This window comes from Priapulus caudatus, unplaced genomic scaffold, assembly GCF_000485595.1.
Source record: "Priapulus caudatus unplaced genomic scaffold, Priapulus_caudatus-5.0.1 Scaffold943, whole genome shotgun sequence".
NCBI lineage: Eukaryota > Metazoa > Priapulida > Priapulimorpha > Priapulimorphida > Priapulidae > Priapulus > Priapulus caudatus.
Genome location: NW_014578004.1, coordinates 59,186 through 81,305, shown reverse-complemented (window position 1 = coordinate 81,305; position 22,120 = coordinate 59,186). Strand labels below are relative to the sequence as shown.

At 41.3% G+C, this 22,120-nt stretch overlaps 2 protein-coding genes across 2 annotated transcripts in view; one reads left to right on the top strand and one right to left on the bottom strand.

Annotated features, from left to right (window-relative positions):
• LOC106814552 (39S ribosomal protein L37, mitochondrial-like) overlaps nucleotides 1–1,847 on the bottom strand; it is a 12,646-nt gene extending 10,799 nt beyond the window's left edge. Inside the window, exon 1 of the mRNA XM_014818874.1 lies at nucleotides 1,783–1,847. The gene's annotated coding sequence lies outside the window, so the exon portion shown is untranslated. The remainder of the gene's footprint in view (nucleotides 1–1,782) is intronic.
• A 1,770-nt stretch (nucleotides 1,848–3,617) lies between these two features.
• The window catches only part of LOC106814549 (cullin-3-A-like), a 26,638-nt gene continuing 8,135 nt past the window's right edge, over nucleotides 3,618–22,120 (top strand). Inside the window, exons 1-16 of the mRNA XM_014818868.1 lie at nucleotides 3,618–3,880; nucleotides 11,672–11,869; nucleotides 12,343–12,456; nucleotides 13,023–13,183; nucleotides 13,665–13,779; nucleotides 14,469–14,600; nucleotides 14,819–14,866; nucleotides 15,195–15,243; nucleotides 15,583–15,734; nucleotides 16,177–16,353; nucleotides 16,837–17,007; nucleotides 17,266–17,367; nucleotides 17,724–17,848; nucleotides 18,232–18,454; nucleotides 18,671–18,788; nucleotides 19,268–19,336. Coding sequence (XP_014674354.1) covers nucleotides 3,830–3,880; nucleotides 11,672–11,869; nucleotides 12,343–12,456; nucleotides 13,023–13,183; nucleotides 13,665–13,779; nucleotides 14,469–14,600; nucleotides 14,819–14,866; nucleotides 15,195–15,243; nucleotides 15,583–15,734; nucleotides 16,177–16,353; nucleotides 16,837–17,007; nucleotides 17,266–17,367; nucleotides 17,724–17,848; nucleotides 18,232–18,454; nucleotides 18,671–18,788; nucleotides 19,268–19,336 — 2,005 coding nt within the window. The 5' untranslated portion in view covers nucleotides 3,618–3,829. The remainder of the gene's footprint in view (nucleotides 3,881–11,671; nucleotides 11,870–12,342; nucleotides 12,457–13,022; nucleotides 13,184–13,664; nucleotides 13,780–14,468; nucleotides 14,601–14,818; nucleotides 14,867–15,194; nucleotides 15,244–15,582; nucleotides 15,735–16,176; nucleotides 16,354–16,836; nucleotides 17,008–17,265; nucleotides 17,368–17,723; nucleotides 17,849–18,231; nucleotides 18,455–18,670; nucleotides 18,789–19,267; nucleotides 19,337–22,120) is intronic.

Here is a 22,120-nt window from a genome sequence, read left to right as displayed (position 1 = left end):
TGAACTCTTAGCATTCAAGGAAACTTTCAATGAGAGAGGCAGAAGGAGAAGCGTCAACACTAACTGGGATATTTTCAAAGCCAATATTGAGACTGCAATCGATAGGCAGGTACCAAAAAAATCATAAAGACAAGCAATAACATTCCATACATCACAGAAAAATTAAAAAGCATGATGAAACTAGAGCACTCGAGAGCACAGACCTCCGCCAAAGCAGCTGAATTCTCTCAATGTGAATTTTTTTATTAATTAATTAATTAATTAAGTGCGAAAAATTAATTAATTAATTAATTAATTAATTGGATCCGGATTAGTGGCGAGCGTGCAGCGTGGGGGAGGACTGTGGTTGCCCCTTAGCCTGTGGTTGCGTGTTTGTAAGTCTACAGCCAGCACACCTAGCGGAAGTGAACTGAAACGTGCATGTTCACAAACCCACAAACCCACAAACCCACAAACCAACACTCAAAGACACGCCGGTAAAAACATAACCTCCGCCAAGCCCCTGGCGGAGGTAAAAAAGGAAACAGAGGTGGAACAAGGCAAAGAAAACCAAGGCTGATAGAGAACTCTATGAAGAGACTCAGCGAGAAATTAAGGAGAAACTACAATTAGAATACAACAAATATCTAGAGAGTCTATTTGAAAACGATGCAGGGCTCACACCCAACAGACTCTGGAATTTCATCAAAATAAGAAAAAAGATATTATTGGCATACCGGCACTACTTTACAAAAACAGACTTGTGTCTACTAAAACAGAGAAGGCAGAGGTCCTAGCAGACCAGTACGAATCAGTTTTCACTACAGAAAATAAAGACAATATCCCTGACATGGGCCCATCACGCCACTCAACAATGGAAGACATCTCCATTACCTTACCTTAACTAAACTACTAAAATCCTTAGATCCTGAGAAAGCAATTGGCCCTGACAATCTACCAACAACACTGCTGAAGAACTATGCAGAGATCATAGGGCCGATGCTGTGTCTTATATACAAGCAAAGTATACACACCGGTGACATGCCAGAGGATTGGCTAAACGCAAACATCATAGCTGCCCACAAGAAAGGAAACAAATCTGACCCGGCAAACTACAGACCAATATCCCTTACCTGTGTGGCATGCAAAGTCATGGAACACATCATATTCAGGAGCGTGATGGATCACTTTGACCATAACAATATACTTGCAAACTGCCAGCATGGTTTCAGGAAGTCTCACAGCTGTGAGACTCAGCTGCTTTCCACTGTCAACGACCTTAGTTACAGGCTGGATAACAACGAACAAGTAGACGTAGTAATCTTAGACTTCACAAAGGCTTTCGACACAGTCACCCACAATAAACTGCTTCATAAGCTTAACTACTATGGAACAAGAGGGAAGACTTTCTATGGATACGTAAATGGCTGACCAAAAAACACCAAACTGTAGTGTTAGATGGTAAAAAATCAAGAAAAGTACCGGTAAAGTCAGGAGTCCCCCAGGGAACAGTCCTCGGCCCCCTCCTGTTCCTCGTTTTCATAAACGACATATTTAATGGCATCGACTCAACACTCCGACTGTTTGCAGATGATTGTCTCATCTACAAACCCATCAGAAGCGGATCTAATACAGAGCTTCTTCAAAAGGACATTGATAAGCTAGTTCAATGGTCCAAAAACTAGCAAATGTCTTTCAATCCAAAAAAGTACACCAGCCTCACAATATCAAGGAAACAAACCCCAATAAAGCAGACCTATACCATCATGGAAACCAAGCTCAAAAAGAGGAACTCAACTCTACCTCGCATGGCAGCACACTGATGACCTTTCTTGGTCTACCCACATCAGCCGGTCGAAAGGAAAAACAACCCGGCGCCTAAATTTCATCCGCAGGAACGCTTGTAGGATGCCCAGAACCTGTCAAAGAGATGGCATACAAAGCATATGTGAGGCCAAGCCTCGAGTATGCAAGTAGTGTCTGGATCCACACACACAGAAGGATATCTCCTCCCTGGAGAAAGTGCAGAGACGAGGCAGCGCGCTTTGTAACGGGAAATTACCAGCAAACTAAGTGTTACACAAATGATCGCAGCTAGACCTACAATGGCCCTCCTTGCAGGAACGCAGGTTTGTCAACCGACAGGCCAGCCTAAAAATTACTCTTTTTTTACGAGAGCTATTAAAAAATTACGAGAAAAGAGTTCACGTACACAATATTCTTGATATTTATGATATATGATATACGCGATCTGTTATGGATAAATACATCGTAACCTCGCAATTATTAGTCTTCAAAGTCTAAGGGACTATAATGAAGACTAAAAGAAACTAAGTTAATCAAATAGACAGATAAACACTGTAGAAAAAGCCTCAAGTTTGCAACTAACTAAAGAAGAAGGAAAAAATACATTTCAATACCACCAGCTAGGAGCCATAGATAACGTTGTGTTTGCCACTAATGGCAATATATTAATATAATTTATGTATTTTAATAACATATCATCTAAATATCAATTTTTTTATATAAACAGTTTTGCTATCTATACTGTGTACATCTATCGCTTTATACAACAATTTATTGAGAAGTTTTGCAACATGCACCTACCCGTGGGTGTTGTGCAAGCAACGAACGTTGACATTTTTAAGTCAAGGCTTCACTCCCACATGCACGCGAACCCACTTTAAGAGGACACCATGCAGTTGCATTGCACTCACATCATCATTATGCACCTGTTTGTTTATTGGGTTTATCCCTGAAAGCACTTACTACCTTGTCATTATATCCAATGTAGTGGACACCGACAAGTACGAAAACACAACAGCTATGAGTATGATCAAAGGTTGCGCTGTAATTTTCAATTACAATTCAATAAAAAAAATTGCAAAGTTGAGAGATAGCTCACAAGTCCTACAGCACTATCTTGCGAAAAGCTTCCATTTTCTAGTTTTGATAATACAAGAACGTTAATTATGTTTGTGCTATATTTATACAAAATATAGCTGGGAAAGAATCTATTGCGCAATATAGATATTTTGCATTAATTACTGCGGGATAGGGCAGCAAAATTCCTTGAATCATCATCGTACATTTGCCACTTGCTAATCATGCGCGATTAAATAATACATTTTGCATAAATATTTTGAGAATATGATAATACCACAGTCTGTGATAATACTGCGTGAGGGAGACTCGCCTATGTACTAAATGACCATTCTTTTTTATTTGTTATTTAAAAAATAATATATTACAACCCCAAATTGACCACATACTTTGGCTGTGTGATATAACCAAGAAGCTGCATGAATGTCAGTGTAACTGTATGGGGTTGTGAAGCGACTGGGTCAGTAGGAAAAGCACGCACAGCCACAATACTAATTACTGCCTGTACGTTTCTTGCCACTAGACAAAATGTAAAATAGACCCAAAGTGTCATGGCGGACGACGATTTACACCGTACGAAAATGATTCCGCAATATTTTAGCAATGCAATTTTACAATGATTACAAATAAACAATAATAGATTATCTAGAATTTATGATCTATGTGGGCTAAATATTTCTTGTGTATATTCTTTTGTGTCTTTGTCAACACACATTGTTTGTGAAGAACTATTTGTCGTGGAATAAAACGTTGTGTTTCGGTGTTCCATCTGGCAAACAGCATTAGTTTTGTATTCAGGGAAGATCAAAATAAAATTAAGAATATTACTGGTTTAGCTATCAATTTGACAAATTAAAATAAATGTTCAAGCTGCTAGGAAAACAACATTTCAAGTTTCATGCATGGTTTCGGTATAGTGACAGGTCGCGCGGAAGTAGGATATATTAGTTAGTTCATAAGTCATAAAATGAGCTTGAAAGGAAAGAAAGACACCAAGATGAGAATCCGAGCTTTTCCAGTGAGTATGACTGACATTAGGCCCTACCTCTAATTACTATGGCTTGTTTTGCATTACAGCTGTGGGCCGTACTATATTCTATCAGTGGATAGGCTAAAACTACCGAGCGCTATTGGACGGCCACATAGATTTCGTTTGGTAGGGTGGGTGTCTAGATGCAATGTCAATAACAAACGACAATGACAGGAACCTTGTCTATTTCTGTAAAGCAGTGCCATGGGTGAATCAATAAGGAGCCATGCATGATTTAGTTATGCAGTTATTCACCATACTGGTGTTATATAATGTGCATAATTACTTAGTACTGCGCATAACAATACATACTACAGCTCATAGGGTCTATGTCCCCCAGGTTACTGCCGCCGTGCCGGAACGTACGCTGGGTACGGTCCGGTATACCGGAACGCACCCTGGTCACTATTTGATATGGTTAGGGTTAGGGTTAGAGTTACGGTTAGGGAGTAGGCGTAGGCATAGACCCTCTCAGCCATACTACAGTACCAATTGGCAATTATAAATTTGCGATTTTTACTGTTGTGCCTCGGTTTTGGCGAACAACTACTGGTATTGCCACTATTGGCCTTACAATGAGCATGTGTGAAAATCCCTGTGACCAGAATTGGATGTGTCTAATTTAAAAACCAGTTTGACCGATTTGGAGACCTGGTGCTCTTTTCGCTGCAGATTCGTGCCGTGTGCCAGTATGTGTAATAAGCAAAACAAGCAAGCAAATATTAAATACTACTTTATTTCATTCCCACTTATTTATAAATTAACTGCAAAAACGGCCAATTATACCACTATCCCACAAGGTGTTCCGTTGTTGTTATCCAATAAGTCGGTAGGGTTTTATAAACAGAGTGGCTATATGCCCGGCAGCCGGCAGATATCTGACGGCTGCCAGGCACGGTCTTCAATTTCCTAAATGCCCGGCAGTTTTTAATTTTCAGTGTTATCTCAAGTAAACAAGGGTTAGGGTTAGGAACTGCTGGGCATTTAGGAAATCGAAGACCGTGCCCGGCTGCCGGCATATAGCCGTGCAGCGTTTTATAAAATCCATAAACATTTCTGGTAATTGCAATTGTGCTGTTGTGCTAAGTATTGAGAAGCCATAATTAGCTTCACAAGATAAACTTCTGTGCAGGTAAGTAACCACATGACTGAATCGTAAATCCTTCCAGAGTGAATCACTTCAGACAGCATGCTGTAGCAAAACATGGGTTCCTATAATATCCATGTCTGTAGGTATTTAGCCCATTAAATAAGTACATACAAACAACCACCAGCCACACATTGGGGTGTATGCGTCTTACTCCTGTCACCACCACCTTTTAAAATACTAGTTCCTGCCCACTTTGTTGTGAATTTTAATTAATGTATGGCAGCATTTAAAGGTGTTTGTTGTGTAAGTGTTTTCTGAAAAATATGCGGGGTATCTAACTAAAACAATAGTTGGGTTCATACCGTACGTTGCTCACGTTTTATCCTGTTGTTAATGTTGGAAGCGATTTTACCCCACATCGTTCCTTATTATCTGACACCACACAAAAGCGTGTGTACACATGTCTAATACAACATAGTAAGGCATGAAGTTTAATGCATGAAGCTGTCATAATTACAGGGGTAGAAATTAACTTTTGAACACGGGAGTCCAACGGACTCCCTACCGTTGGACTCCCTACCCTCAAAAAGAGGGAGTCCGCAGCAAAATGAGGGAGTCCGCAGCAAAAAGAGGGAGTCCGCAGCAAAATGAGGGAGTCCGCAGTCTGAAGTTTAAAATTAAAGATATTTTACGTTATGCACGTCTGCCAAATTTTCTTTGGAATTTTACTGGAAAAATACGGTAATTCCGCGAGGCTGTGCTCTGGAACGAACTAGTTAGAAATGCAGAATTTTCAGAGAGTCACGGACTCCTGCATATGTCAAATCAGGGAGTCCGACAGTAAATCAGGGAGTATTTGACTCCGGAATCCCGTTAATTTTGCACCCTGTAAATGTAATTATGTGACAAAATTTCCTTTCTGTGTAGATAGAGATATTAAACAGTTTTGATAAACATTGGTGTTAGACCCCATCTATAAGTATTCATGGACATATATATGCTATTGGTATCCAAGGTCAACATAAATGTAATAGATAAATGTAATAGATAAATGTGCAAAGACAGCTCAAGCTAGAAGCATACTAATTCAATTCAGTTTGTGCAAAATATAATAATGTGCAAGCTGGTACTAATACAACATGCAACCAAGTACTAGTCTTTTATCTTATCACACAAATTTATTACTCAAGTTATGAATTGCAAGTTTGTTGTAAAAACTAGAGCTACTTTTGAAGGTTCACCTTATATCTTTGTTATGCTTTGTTTTCCTTTGGAATATTGATATATATGTACAGTTTTGTATGAACGTTGACTTCCATCTGATTCAAGGGAGATCTACTAACATAGGCAGAGTTTTGCATGAATGTGATGTGCACTATGTACACCAAGTGCCTTTGGGTTAGGGATGTTGATTCAACTTATATAACTTGCACCCGCACACTTGCACCCTTCAAACATAGGGTATACTGTCAGTAGCTAGTAAGGATATTCACTAGTGAAGTAATCCACACACTTTATTTAAAGGGGCATAATATGGCCCATCGATATGCAATTTTAAGCGAATGCTAGAGTCACTGGCACCTTGTGAGTTAATCAAGTACAATTACGTATACCAAACGCGTATTAGTTTTTGTCAATATCACTGCTGCGTTACTAATAGAATGTGCCTAATTGAAATCCGCAGTCCACGAAATCATTGACTGACTTGTTTAACAGTTTCAAAACGGGCATACTTCGAAGCGGGTGTGAATACAGATTTCAATAGTGGCACCGGACATTTTCGCACGGCAACCGTGCAACAAAAACCGCATGCACGCATGCATTTCGCTCGGCATGCCGTACGCAATGCTAGCGATAGTAGCAAGTAACCGTAACTGGTAATAGCGTAAAGTTAAGCTTCGTTGATTGTAAATGAAGCGTGGAATGCCATGTCGAATCAGCGGACGCGCGCTCGTGATAATAGAAATAGGCTGTGTTGGGGCCAACGCTATGGAGGATCGCGGACTAACCACGGCAACAAGACTAATAGACATGGAAGCAGACGGGCCAGCTACGAGGCGTATTTACGTATAATTGGTCAAACAATACCCTGTGTCTGAATTGATAGACATGTGATTACACCGTTCATTCGACACCCAGGTTATTTACTTGTGGCTCATACGCGGGAGAAAGCACCCAAGAACACATTCTAGCAGCTCTAAATGTCCGTATATAAGCACCCGGGACAAACAATTCTCTGCTAACACGCGCGTAAGCACGATGTGACGTTGCGTAACGCGAATCGAGGCTATTTTGCTTGGAACCAATTTAGCATTAGCGCCAGATTAACCAGATTTACGGATTTCAATTAGACATTTCCTTAGTAATATAGCAGTGATATTGGACAAACTCAATACGCGTTTGACTATAAGGTAATTAGCTTATTGAACTAGCAGAAGGTGCCAGTTTACTGTAGCAATTCTCAACTTTTGTAATAATCCAATTGGGCGGCTATTATGCCTTTAATAGACGTTTGACAGTTAAAAAAAAATTTCAGTTGAACATATTTGGAAGTGCTCAATATTGAAATTGTATTGCAGTGATCAGTCCTACTACTTGTAGGTGTACCCTATCTCGAGACAAAAGCATGTATAGCCATGGTTATTAGCTCATCTGACGAAGTCGGATGCAGCTTGTAGAATCGCATGAGCGTCCGTCCGTGTGTCCGTGTGTTCGTCAACAGTTGGGCACAAAATCTTAACCGGCTCGACGTACGGTCACGATATTTGGGACATCGGAGGGGGGGGATCGTGAAAAAGACTCGGGATGACCAATTTGGGGTCAAGGGTCAAAGGTCAAGATGTGTAAACGGAGGGGGAATATTTCCCCCTTAACTTAAGGTATAGGAGGAAATACGGAATTGCCGGCACAAATCTGAACGGCTCGACCTAGATCTATGCCTTAATATTCGGTGTATAGTGTGATGGGTAGGAACCCATCACCAGTGCGAAATTGAGTCCACAGTCAAAGGGCAGTGGAGAAAGGTCAGATACCAGACATTTTCTGAAGACATGAGCCTAATGGACAGAGTGGAAAACTTTTTTGTTTCAGAGCTGACCTACCATTTTTATCACTTTATTGAAAAGGACCATGAAATGTGCTTCTCCACTGACGTGCGAAGAGTAAGTGTCTGATAACCTTTTGACCCTCAAGAGGAGGGTTAAACATGGATTTGTTGACTGTTAACAAAGGACTGAACTGTGTTTGATGGTACTTGTGTGATCGTGAAGACTTCAATTTCACAGTGAAATTCTGCATGCAACATTTACTTGAACAACGTTTACGTGCCTTAAATCATATATGAACTTCATTCTATATATATTTGAGTTCGGTATTGTATGTTCTATGTATCTATGTATGCTATGGTAGTCTATGTATGCTTCCTTATAGGCGGCCAAAGCCGGCCCAGGCGATCTGGATGCAATTTTTCAGCAGCCCGGCCATCCTCTTATACCCGGGGAAGTGTTTCCTAGCTGGAAAAACCTGGCAAACCGTCAAACTCACCGAAAATGCCGTGAAAAACCCCTCAATTTCGTCAATCTTCACACATTGTCAGCACTGACTGTACAGTGCTCGGCCACACACAGAGAAAATCGATCACTCATTCCTGAACCGTATTGTGAAACGAAACGAGCCCGAGCTAAAACAGAGCAGCAGGGGCCTAGTTTCAAGAGGTTACGACTGCTTGTTTATCACAGGCCTTTCAAATGAGCAAGCGCAAACCCATTCGTAGGCTACATGCTGTTGGTCGCGTACGTGGCAAGCGTCATTGCCGTACGTGGGAGGCTCAACAGTTCGAGAACGCGCCAGGGAATCTTGTTACATATTTCCACCGCAGAATAACACGAAAAAACAATTATTTATCAAGAGGTTTTGCAAATGAAAAGTGTAACGACATATTCGTACATGGCTGTTATAATAACTATTTGTCATTCACCAATGATTACTATTATGTTCCAGAGGGTTTCTACAGCTGGGTTTGTGCCTGTCATATTAAAATGTAATAGCGTAACAGTTTTTCCCATGCTTATTATTTATTAGCAGCTGAAATTTCTAAATATGTCATATTGTGTGCAATTGTTATTGTCGATTTTTCACCAATGTTCCTATTGTGTCCGCCATTATTACTTAGTGAGTATGATTAGTAGCAGCGATTTTACGCCAGCGCAGCGGGTACTCCGCAGCTAGTTTCTCTATATATGAGATTCTGTACGTTGAAATAAATGTCAATGGCACTACGCAACGTCTGTTTTGATTAAGCCCAACTATAAATAGGCCTACCTCGCAGGTGGGTGGCTGATAGTATGGGGTAAACGAAGGTAGCAACTAGTTTGGATTATCTATTCCTGCACCTAGTCAGTATGCACGCCCATCTATCAGAACAGAGTGAGAAGAATTGTCCGGCAGGATAGGTCAAATGTATATTGCGGCTCACAAAGTCAGAAATAATTTGCTTTCCTACTTCAGTTTAACCAATGCTTGAGATAAGTAATTTGCAGAAATGAATCGTCAAACCTACCAATGAAAATTGGCCAGTTTTTGTACTGTCCTTGCCATGGCTCTCTCGTCGACGTTACAGTAGTGTGCAATGTCGGGAGATATGGTTGAGCTAGCTCTTGTACTATAGCCGCGTACAGTTTGCGTAGGCCTGCGGCAACTGTACGCGGGCTATAGTAGCTAGAGCTTATGGTGGAGCATGCTGGCTTGTGGACTGCTGCAGAGCCGATGGTTGACGTGCAGTCGAAATGTGTAACTGTTGATCCTCACTCGACATTGAAGAAATCTGTACGTTATACGTGCGTTTGCCTTACCTCTGCCAGCCATCTCGTCGAAAGTTTGGACGCTGCACGGCGAAATCGGATGTACATTTGCAATCGATGACGTAACTGATAGCAGTAGCACGCCGCGGGGGTGTTATTTATTAATAAAAAATTTGTCTGACTGACTCTGCTCCTTTCTCTCCGTCTCTCTCTCTCTCTCCCCCCCTCTCTCTCTTCCTCTGCTCTCGCTCTCTCTCTCTGCAATAAAAAAAATGTTTGCTGAAATGATGTGTACGCAACTGCGTATCTGCATATATGCTGCGCTAACAAGGCGTCATGCACGACTGAAATGTTACGTTTATAACCGTAGCAACAGACCTCAAGATGAGCCAGTCACTCTGGGCGGGCTCTTGTTAATGGTGAATTGTAGTTTTCGTGTGTATAGAATTTGAGATATATGTGTGTGTGTGCGTGCGTGCGTGCGTGGGGCGTCGTCGTGGCGTGCGTGGTGCGTGCGTGGCGTGCGTGCCGTGCGTGCGCGTGGCGTGCGTGTGCGTGTACAGAGAGAGAGAGCGATAGTGAAAGAAGGAGAGGTGTAAAGAGAGAGACAGAGACAGAGGGAGAGAGAAACAGCGAGAGAAACCAGCTGGTTCTACACAATCCCCAGACTTGCATACATTTACTATGTAAACCTGGTGATTGTGAATGTGATATGTTCCATATTGTAATTATCATTCTAAGATTCATAATTACATTTTTTATATAGATTTGTAAAATTTGAATGGTCTATTAAGTTCCTGATCATGTGATATATATTTTCTCATTCTCGTAGGTAATTCTCATTTCACCCTTTGCCTTTGAATTTTCTATTCTTACATAAACTACACATGTGTGTAGCATCAAGTTTATTTGTATCAAATACCGTGACTCCTTCATATATATATGATTATGTATATCACAGCACACAGTGTATTCAGCATACTTATTATTTAAACCAGCCAGCATATGACACCAGGGGAACGTGACATCATCACTTCCGCCCTCTTTCTATATATATATATGCACACTTATACCCCTGTCACACCAGGCCCCGATCTCACTACGCTTGTACTGCTCTCTAAGAGCGTGGTGGAAACGCGTAGAACGCAGTATGAACGTCTATGGACAACACGCTCCGACCACGCCGTTGTGGCATTTGCATTACGTGTTAGTTGCGTCAATACCACGCTCAGATCACGTTCTGTGAACTTGGGGTATAAACTGGGGTGCTACCCTGGCCACCCCACCAGTTCAGTGTCCACTATGGATGAGGCAACACTACTCCATGCCATGTTTCTCGTAGAAGGCCAACTCGAATTACTTGATTGCCAAGCCCTCATCATGCTGAGGAGGATGAGGAGGAGAATTAGAAGATAAATAGTAGAAAATAATCTTGATGTGAACAGAACGAATGATGATGTCTAGAACGCGGCGCGGTATTTATATGGTCGTTGCCAGCGCAGTCGGCGCCTGACGACTAGAGCGTCATTAAGTCGCACTAGGAGCGTGACTGGCGCGCAGTTGAGGCGCGGTGAGCGTTGCTTAGGCGCAGTGAAAGCGTCGTTTGAACGCAATGCAATCGGATTGCTCGCAATAAAGACGCAGTGGGCGCAGTGCAAGCGTGATGCGGGCTTGGTGTTGAGCGTGGTATGGAGCGTGGTGAAAGCTTGTTGGGCGCAATGAGATCGGGGTAAAGACGCACTTAGTTCGTAGTATCGGCGCTGAGGCCCAATTGGCCATGCTCTCACCAAGCTCGGCCAAATTTTTTGAGCGTGGAGCGATCATGATGAGCGTAGCTCTAGTGTGACGGGAGCTTTACTGATAATTTTATTTTATTTGTTTTTATCGCAGATGACTATGGATGAGCGGTATGTGGATAGCATATGGCAGCTGCTGAAGAATGCTATCCAAGAAATACAAAAGAAGAATAACAGCGGTCTTAGCTTTGAAGAACTCTATCGAAATGCTTACACAATGGTGCTGCACAAGCATGGAGAAAGGTTATACACAGGTCTTCGAGATGTTGTGAATGAGCACTTAGTAAACAAGGTAAATAAGTGTAGACTTGCTTGTCATGTGTATGTTAATTGGAGAGAAGGCATAGATTAAGGGGTCAGGAATGTTTAAAATATACTTGCTAATAACGTTTACTCTGTTGTGAACCAGGTTATCAGCGATATAAATAGTTATGGCAACATTAGTTGACTGTTTGTGGTGTATCACGCAAAGGGCCCATGATCTGTCCCTTGATTTCGCCTAGGGACCTTAGGTAGTATTATGTTGCAAGATAGGAATATATTACATGGAGGTGTAGATAACGTGTACATATTCACCCATTGTGGTGGGAACTAGAGACTGTTTAAATGCTCGTGACATCACTGCATTTTTTGCATATATATTTTGTTCAACCGTATAATGGCTTTATGCCATGTATGATATAATACTTAGTCCTGTTTGCAATGGGCAACCATTATTATTCATTTTGTTATAAAATTAAATGTTGCTTGCACTTGATTTTGTAGGTAAAACTAGATGTGATGACATCACTAAACAACAACTTCCTGCAGACACTAAATCAAGCATGGAATGACCATCAAACTAGTATGGTGATGATTAGGGACATACTGATGTACATGGTGCGTATTAATCCTGCTTGCTTGCATCAAAAGAATGTTGAACCTTAAATTAATTGTTGCAGTGGACAGGACAGTAAATAATGAAAAGTTCAACTTTTCACGAATAGAATACAATTTACGTGTTTAAGCTTTTTTATATTCTGTTAAAGTGCTGCTAACATAGGAATTAACATTGTGACACAGTGATAGATTCATTATTCAGGGTATGAAATTAACGCGAGTCCGGAGTCAAATACTCCCTGATTTACTGTTGGACTCCCTTATTTGACACGTGACATGCAGGAGTCCGTGTGACTCTCTGAAAATTCTGCTATACTAACTAGTTCAGTCCAAAGCATGTCCTCGCGGAATGACCATATTTTTTAAGGAAATGTTCCAAGAAAATTTGGCAGACGTGCACCGCAAATGTCATTTTGTTAATATCTTTAGTTTGAACTTCAGACTGCGGACTCCCTCATTTTGCTGAGGACTCCCTCTTTTTGAGGGTAGGGAGTCCGTTGGACTCGCTTGTTCAAAAGTTAATTTCTACCCCTGTTATTTGTATAACTTTTTGTTTGTTTTTGCAGGACCGAGTCTACGTGCAGCAGAACAACGTGGATAACGTCTATAACCTTGGTCTGATGATATTCAGGGATCAGGTTCTACACTATGGCCAGATTAAGGACCGTCTTCAACAGACGCTTTTGGACATGGTTATGTGTGAACGGAAGGGAGAGGTCACAGACAGGTGAGGCTATCTGAACCGATCTGTTGGCGAATGCTGGAATAACTGACACATCGTGTCGTTTAGTGGTTTTTATAACCCTTACCCCCAAATTCACATTAGTTTATCTGATTTCAATGTGCATTACCTTACAAACCAGACTTCCTAATGTTGTTCATTATTTATTATGTTTATAGGTTTCATAATAAACTAACTAAAATTTGAATTACTGTGAAAGTGCAAGTAGCATGGTTGTTAAGATCATATATGCTTTCCAGGGTTGTACAATGATTATAGAATGTAGGGGCAAAAGAAAAATAATAATTTGATAGCAATTTCCTCGCCTCCAATACTAATTTATTTTCCCATTTGCTGGTTGTTTTTCTGACACTGAATGTAATAATGGAGATTGCTGCAATTTGTCAAAGATAGTGAAAAGTTTATTGGTTGTTGTTTTAACTTTGTATATATAGATAATAGAGTGTTTTCTTTGGTGTATCTGCAGGGGAGCGGTAAAGAATGCATGTCAGATGCTCATGGTGCTAGGCATTGACTCGCGGACCGTGTATGAGGAGGATTTTGAGCGACCCTTCCTACAGCAGTCAGCAGAGTTCTTTAGGGTAATCTGCACTGCATTCGAGATGTATAGCCTCGTCTACACGACGTTTCCTTAACCCGGGTTAAGAACAGTCTCGGGTTAGCGTAACCCGGGATAAGAAATGCGTAGCGTCTACACGAGCACCACCCGCTCCACCCTTGAGCGGTTCTGGCACACGAGACATTCCTATTGTTCTATTGTCTATCGCAGGGTTAAGGAACTATGCGCTAACCCGGGTTAGCAGCGTCTACATGACGCTTAACTCCCCTCACATCACGGGGTTACCCAAACCCTAACCCTAACCCTAACCCTATCCCTCCTCACATCACAGGGTTACACTAACCCAGGTTAAGACGTATCCCGGGTTAGTTAATCCTCCTCACATCACGGGGTTACACTAACCCGGGTTAAGACGTATCCCGGGTTAGTTAACCCGGGTTAGGCCCTCATGTAGACGCTTAACCCGGGTTAAAAATCCTCGTGTAGACGGAGCGTATGTTTTGAATGTCCAGTAAATGTAGCATGATATGGTGAGAGGAACAAAAAAGAGTAAAGCTTAAAACCAAAGTGATTATTCGGTGATGTTATTTGCAGTGCAACCCCTGCTTGTCAGCTAGCTGTTAACAATTACCTTGACCAAGCTCTTGGAATCTCTGCTGCCAGTCAGGCGTTGTGTGTTAGGACTATTAAATCACACCGTTTGTTTTTCAGCTTGAAAGTCAAAGGTTTCTGGGTGAAAACAGTGCATCTGTATACATAAAGAAGGTCGAAGCAAGAATTAACGAGGAAGCTGAGCGAGCAGCTCATTATCTAACGAAATCTACAGTCGATCCTATAATAAGAGTGAGTTCCTCATTCTAGCAGAATGTTTACTCAGTTACGTGGCTGTTGTGATTGTGATGGTTGTTTCTAGTAATTAATTATCACATTCTGAGTTAGGTGTGTCACGATTACATGAGTATCTTTTGCTGTTTTGACGTTTTCATCTTTTCGATGTGTGCAGGTTGTTGATGTCAGCTGTACAGGAGTTATTCGTCGTTTAACTATTTTATGCGTTGCAGGTTGTTGAACAGGAGCTGATATGTAAACACATGAAAACAATAGTAGAGGTATGGTTGGTAACATTAGAGTAGTGTATGTTATGAAAAGTTACGTAGCATTTTCAAGTCCAGGTCAATAAAATAATGTATATAATATATTAATATAAGTAATGTATAAATGTTTAAATAAAAAAAAAGGTTATTTTTATATAAATATTTTAATTAATTTAAATAGGTTTAATAGTTTGTTGAAGTAATATTTTGTTTATTGGTCTGTAAATGTTGCTGCACATAAAAGTGTAGGTTTTGCTCAAAGCTAACGGAACACTTCTTACATTTATTATTGATAATATAAGGTCTTTCATAGTTTGCTAAACAAAGCATTTCATTTATTCAGATGGAAAATACCGGTGTGATACATATGCTCAAGAACCAGAAAACAGAAGGTAAGCTATTTATTTCTCCAATGAAACTCAAATTGCCAGTCTTTGAGTCTGGTTTTAATAGCTCAGCATAGAAATGTAAATACGACGCATACGTGCAGTTCATCATGCAAAGACAGTTTAATCGTTCACACCGAGTTACGTGTAGTAGATGAATTCGAGATTAGAGTGGAGACTGTATGGACACCTACAATGGTGACGCCAAAATCGCGGTCGTTAGTAGCCGTGATCGTTAGTAGGCGTCCATAGCCGTGATCGGCGATGCCACGCACGTGTGTTGTCACTCTCTACATGCTCTGTTTGACTGTCTTGTTCCCGTTGTTTTTGTCCACGTTCGCGTAGATCTGGCATGTATGTACAAGCTGTTGAAGCGTGTGGAGGGTGGGCTGGAGGCGATGTCTCAGTGTGTCAGCAGCTACCTGCGTGAACAGGGCAAAGCACTCGTGACAGAGTCCGAGGATGCTGAGACGAAGAATCCGATCAACTATGTCCAGGTACGCAGCATCCGCCCTGTCGTCATGGTGACCGGCTTAGTTTCGGATGGGGGTGAGGGTTTAGGGATCGCAAGGGTGCAGATTTGTGAAAATATTTCTTCGGTTATAACTTTACTATGTAGAGGAATTATGCATCCGCTTCCACTAATTTGTTAGGGGAAGTTATGAAATCCTAGATTCATGATGTTATAACTATTTATGATGTTTTGAAACTATAATCAGAACAGGCAATAGGGCAGGGTTGGCACCCTCTCTATGTCCCACGACTTTTCAACTTAATGAGAAATTATCAATGACACAATAAACTATTTCCAAAGTCTTAATCGTAAAGTAATCACTTTCAGCTTGTGAAATGTAAAAGTTGCAAATCGATAACGAGTCTCGATGGGTCATTTTGGTTTTTTGCTTTTACTGGGCGTGTTCCTTTTTTTCTTTTCTACAGAGTTTACTGGATCTTAAAGATCGGTTTGACCACTTCCTACACGAATCGTTTGGAGATGATATGAAGTTCAAGCAAGTGATATCTAGTGACTTCGAATACTTCCTCAATCTCAACCCGAAGAGTCCAGAGTACCTGTCACTCTTCATTGATGACAAGCTCAAAAAGGGTGTGAAAGGGGTGAGTGTGAACATGTGCGTAAGTTGCTGCTAGCAGTGTAGCACGCGTCGATTTGTATGAAGGTTGCTGCAGCACTAAACCATAGATGAGGTTTCTGAATGGGTTCGCTTCATGCTGCTATATAAAGCAGTTTGTCGTGGAATGCGTGACTGTTGGTTAAAAATCAAGTTGTCATAAGTTGACTTGCCCAATGTTGTTTCGTCCATTTATGAACTAGAACACGTAGAAGATTACAAATATAACTCCACGTTGCTTCTCTATTGTAACTGAGATGGAATTATAAAGGATGATGAATCCTGTGAATAGGAGAATGCACCGCTGCAGATTTATTAGTAAGCATTTTAACACAGCAAGTCGTACGTACGTAATGTCGATTTCTCTTCTTGGTGGAATTCTTTCGGTCCACCCTGCACACCTGGAACTAAACCTTCAGGTATATTCAGGTACCTACAGGTATATTAATGCCATTCGCTCTGCCATCAGTTGACAGAGCAAGAGGTGGAGCTGGTCCTCGACAAGACGATGGTTCTATTTAGATTCCTGCAGGAGAAGGATGTGTTTGAGCGTTACTACAAGCAGCATCTCGCTAAGAGACTCCTGCTCAACAAGAGCGTCTCTGACGATTCTGAGAAAAACATGATTTCCAAACTAAAGGTATTGCTTTCTTCTAAAGGTATATTGACGTAATATAGGTACTGCTCTTTACTGAAGTTATTGCACTCTACTGAAGGTACTGCTACCTATTGAAGGTGCTGGTCCCTTATAAAGGTACCACCCCCTTCTGAAGTTGCTGCTTTACTAAAGGGACTGCTACCTATTGCATATACTCTCATAAAAAGGTACGACTGCCTTCTATTAGTAGGAAGAGTGTCAAGATCAAATATTGAAGCCAGTTTTTTGCTCTATTTGTAGACGGAATGTGGTTGTCAGTTTACCTCCAAACTGGAAGGTATGTTCAAGGACATGACCGTGTCTAATACAACTATGGACGAATTCAAGAGCCATGCACAGACGGTAAGTTATATATATGGTGTTTACTGTTTTACAGCTTATTTCTCTTCATAATATGAGTTTGCTAACATTTTCAACTGTCCACCGAAAGTATCTTCCCATAGTGATGGTCTAAAATTATGTAGGAAGCATGTTTGCAAAATAATTTCGGTCATGTTGTGGTATTCTTAATTTTTCCTCTTTTGCTTTAACATTTTGTTATTGTTCTTACCAAGTTTTGCCAGGTGCCAGACTTCTTAAAAATAATTATGATTTAATACATATGTGACGTAGTTTTGATCTTAGTTGTTAACAATGATCGCAGTCTATTTGAAGTTTGAATTGATTCATAGTAAACATATCTACTTTTGCTGTTTCAGATTAACTTGCACGGTGTCGATCTATATGTGCGCGTGCTTACAACTGGTTTCTGGCCTACGCAGTCGTCGTCACCCAGATGCACGATTCCAGCTGCACCCCGCCATGCTTTTGAAATTTTTAAGAAGTAAGAATACAGGCAGTAAACAGTCGGCACACCCCCATAAAGTTAATTGTCTCATTATTGTTGTGATAATGTGTCTACAGTCCGTGGTTTATGAATGACATGTCCCAGATATGTAAATTTGCAAGTATCCTCGTTAATGCTTATAACAGTGGTGGCATTAGTTGAAGTCCTTATATGCCTTCTGTGAAGTACGAGCAGTATTGAGATGACAGATAAACAGTCATTATTTGTTGTGAAAACATAAAAAACAACGTGCTACTGCTGAGAAAACTGTTTATCGTCTTGAATTCACGTTGATTCTCTGTAACGGTTGTTTGATTGCTAAGCATATTAATCTTTCGATCACACAGCAGGATAACCCTTGGTTCTTCTCCCATTGCCAGGTTCTACCTAGCGAAGCACAGCGGGCGACAACTGACGTTGCAGCTGCAACTCGGATCGGCTGACCTCAACGCGACCTTTTTCGGCAGCAGGAAGGAGGAGGGCGGTGCTAGCACCAGCACAAGCAGTAAGAGCGTTACGCCGCGCAAGCACATCATTCAGGTCTCGACCTACCAGATGTGTGTGCTGATGCTGTTCAACCAGAGGGACAAGCTCACGTATGAGGCGAGTGATGGAGTGCATGCATTTTGTTAGTTTGGTGCTGCTAAATTGTGCAAGATGTTTGGAAGTTAAGCTTGAGTGCTAGGCACTGCACCTGTATTGCGTTATGGTAATGCGCGACAATGCCAGCTGCGTGTTGATAGAGTGGTCAACCAGCGAGTATTTTCTGAAGGCATGTTGAATAACGTTGGCTGATCAGCGTACGTTTGATTTCGGCAGGAGATACAGACGGAAACGGATATAGGAGAGAAGGACTTAATTCGAGCCCTCCAGTCACTGGCGTTGGGCAAGCTCACTCAGCGAATACTAGTCAAGGAACCCAAGTGTAAAGAAATAGGTGAGTGCAGTACTAAGTGGGTAACTTCTTGTTATAACTATCGTGCGAGTGTTAAGATTGTTCAGGTGTTGTTGTGTGGTAAGATTTTTATATTGATTTGAATATCATTGTATGCAAATAGTCAATCCCTATTGTTGTTTTTCCATCAGTCAGCTGATGTCTCTACATCCATTCATCTGTCAGTGTAGAGAATGTTCATATTACCTGTGACAAGATATGATCACACGTGTAAATGCGTGACTTCTGGCATGTGATTGCCATCGTCCAACAGTGGCTTGGCAGGGGTAAATAGAAGGGCTCTAACCACTGAACCAGCAGCAGCCCGATAAAGCAGTTATGCTGCATAGAGAACAATTTTCTATACGACCATTTATTAGGATACTGTTATACTTTATGAGGATTATTTTATACCGTTCGAGTGTCCTTATAAAAGTATTTTTGCTTTTATGGTACTAAGCTGTTTTCTTGTATAATTTCAGAGCCATCTCATTTGTTCTACGTTAATGACCAATTTATATCCAAGCTACATCGAGTGAAGATCCAGGCAGGTAAGTGCATCTCACATGCAGTACTATGTGTGATGGAGAAATGCTGTAACTGGTGGATCAATAGGATGTGTGCAGTAACAAAGATATCATATCTATAAATACTTTCGAATGTGGGAAGGTAATCATCACCATTTATTGAGTTTATTGATCAGTGTTCACCTTAGTTTAATAAGCAGCACACACGTCTCTTAACAGAGAAATCCGAATTAGCTCACTAGTGCAAAGTCTTTGAACGTAATAGGCGAGCGGTAATATAAAACCGGTATGGATTGTCAAAAGATGCGTGTTTTCGTAAACCTAAGTCAGCACAATGATATAGTACACGGGTTGTTATAGGATACGTGTTGTTGTAAAACCTAGGTCGGTCTTAAACTAATTTAGTGTCAGTCACCCTCGTGCCTTTACCACAAAATTTCATTAACCCGCGACTAAATTTCCGTGTATTTTTGGTCAGTTTCATGCACCCCAAAATAATTTCATTCACCCTTGGGTGAACCATTCACCAGTTTAAGAAGCACTGATATAGTACAGGTTGTTTGTTCGCGTCTTGCAGTGGTTGCGAAGTGGGTGGTCGGTCCTGAACGCAGGAGCGCGCAGCAAGGTGGCGAGGACCGCACACATTGAGTAGAGGCGGCCATCGTGCGCTCATGAAGGTAGAGCGATGCAAATAAGGCTCGTCCCTGAGGTACGTTGCCCTGCTCGTGGCTGCGGGGGTGGGTGCGCGAGTGGTGGGGTGGGTGGCTGTAGGTTGGTGGTAGATATAGGGGTCGGGGGGCTACTGGGCCAGTGGGGTGAATATTTTTGTGGTTGCTTGGAAATACTTTCTTGCAGGAGACTTCTCTTCTTTCTTTTTTCTTAGCATTTATTCTGGGCAGTGGGTGATATTTATGCATGAATACTTTCTTGCGGAGGACTTTAGTTTTTTTTTCTTCTTAGCTGTATTACGGGCAGTGGGGTATATTTTGCATGAGTCCTTTTGATTGGTGCATTTGTTTATGTCAGAAGATTTTTGTAACATTTTTGGGATACGGATGGTCCAGCGTGAGTCTTCGGCGGTTTAGTGTCTAGTCCATGGTCCTCCATGTTTCTGTAGTTCATAATACAGGATTTTTGTTGCAGTGATATTTTTTACAGCCTCACTTATAGATAAATCGGTGTGAATATGTTTCCAGGAGTTTGTGTTGCAGTCGTTCCGTGATAAGCTATGTATCAGCAACTACAGGGTCGTGGGTCTTCCAAGTCTTTAAGTATTTTTCCAGAAATAAACTAAGGGCCCTTATTGAGTACTCTATTTTTGCGTGACTCTTAGAAAGTACTTAATAGTCCTTATTTTTTGCAGTATTGTTGTATATATAATACGGAATAATTAAATCTGCTGTGCAATTTTGAATATAAATATTATTAGTGTATTTTAATAGTCGGTGATCTATCAGAAATCGCGTAAAAAAGTCTTATTTTGGCCTCCAGAAAGGGTCTTATAAGTCCTTATTTCAACATGTGTCTTACTACTATGAACCCTGACTAGCAGTGAGTGTAGTACAGTGCTGGTTTGCTAGTGTTTATACTTATAATATCATTCTCACAACAAGCCCTGGCATAATTTTCATCTCTGTAAACCTGCGTGAGTATTTTTTAAACACGTACATTGTCAGAGGGAATGCACACATAGAATTGCGTCATCGAGAATGTTTGCTCATGCGTGTGTTTACTAGTGAGGTTTAGGTGGTAACTAGTGAGAAAAACTATAACGAATGCAAACATTTTGAAGGCCAATGTCATTTCAAAAGGCCATCTAAATCATTACCTGTCTTTGTTGCCTATGTGCTTGCAGAGTACAACATGTAAAGTTATTGCTGCATTGTGAGTGTAGCTAGATTAAGAGGGTTATGGCTGGGGGGTGCTGTGACCCCAGGTAAGAGTATGCGGGTAGCACAGTGGGTCAGATTGCGAGCGAGAAACCAACATGTACAGGGATCCACCCGTTCCTGTCCGTAATAGCTCACCGCATATATATCACGCGTGGTGCATGTTGTATTGACTGCTTCATATTGTCGTGATAGAATCATGATACGGTGCAGAGCGACTGATGTTTATTCAGCGGCCTCATCTGTCAGGTTGTGCTGATGCATCACACGAGTTGATTTCAGGGAGTATTTGTGCAGTGGCTACCCTGAATTGTCAATGTTCCTAGAGGCTGCTAAGTGGTCGTAACTAAATATTTATCTTCAAGGTTACACAGCAGTTGAAGGCGAGATTCCTTCCAAGTCCTGTGATCATCAAGAAAAGAATAGAAGGACTGATTGAGAGAGAGTATTTAGCAAGAACACCAGAAGATAGGTATGGAGGGGTTATAGTCACAGTTATTTGATGAGTTAGGTTTGTATAATATAGTTGATTGCAATAGACCAAGTATGGGATGTGATGAATTATGTGAATGATATTATATATTATAATTGTGAGTAAAGATAGTAACAACCTGCAAAACATGTTTTTAAACAATATGTCTGTGTGTATGTGCATCAGGGGAAAAAATACACGAGGGCGGCGGGTGATTTCGCCCCCGAAATGCCAAAAAGAGCCCCCGAAAATACGATATCGGGGGCGACCCCAAAAGCAAAAGTCGCCCTGGAAATCGATTGTCCAGGTCGGTCCCGCGCCTTGCCGATCTCGCTCGGCCTCTGCCGCTAGCGGCAGCCGGTTCCACGGCGCGGTAGAATTCCTAGTACGGTGTGGCTGTCAAGTGTTTATCATTAAGCATGCATGTGTGTATTGCATTCAATCAAG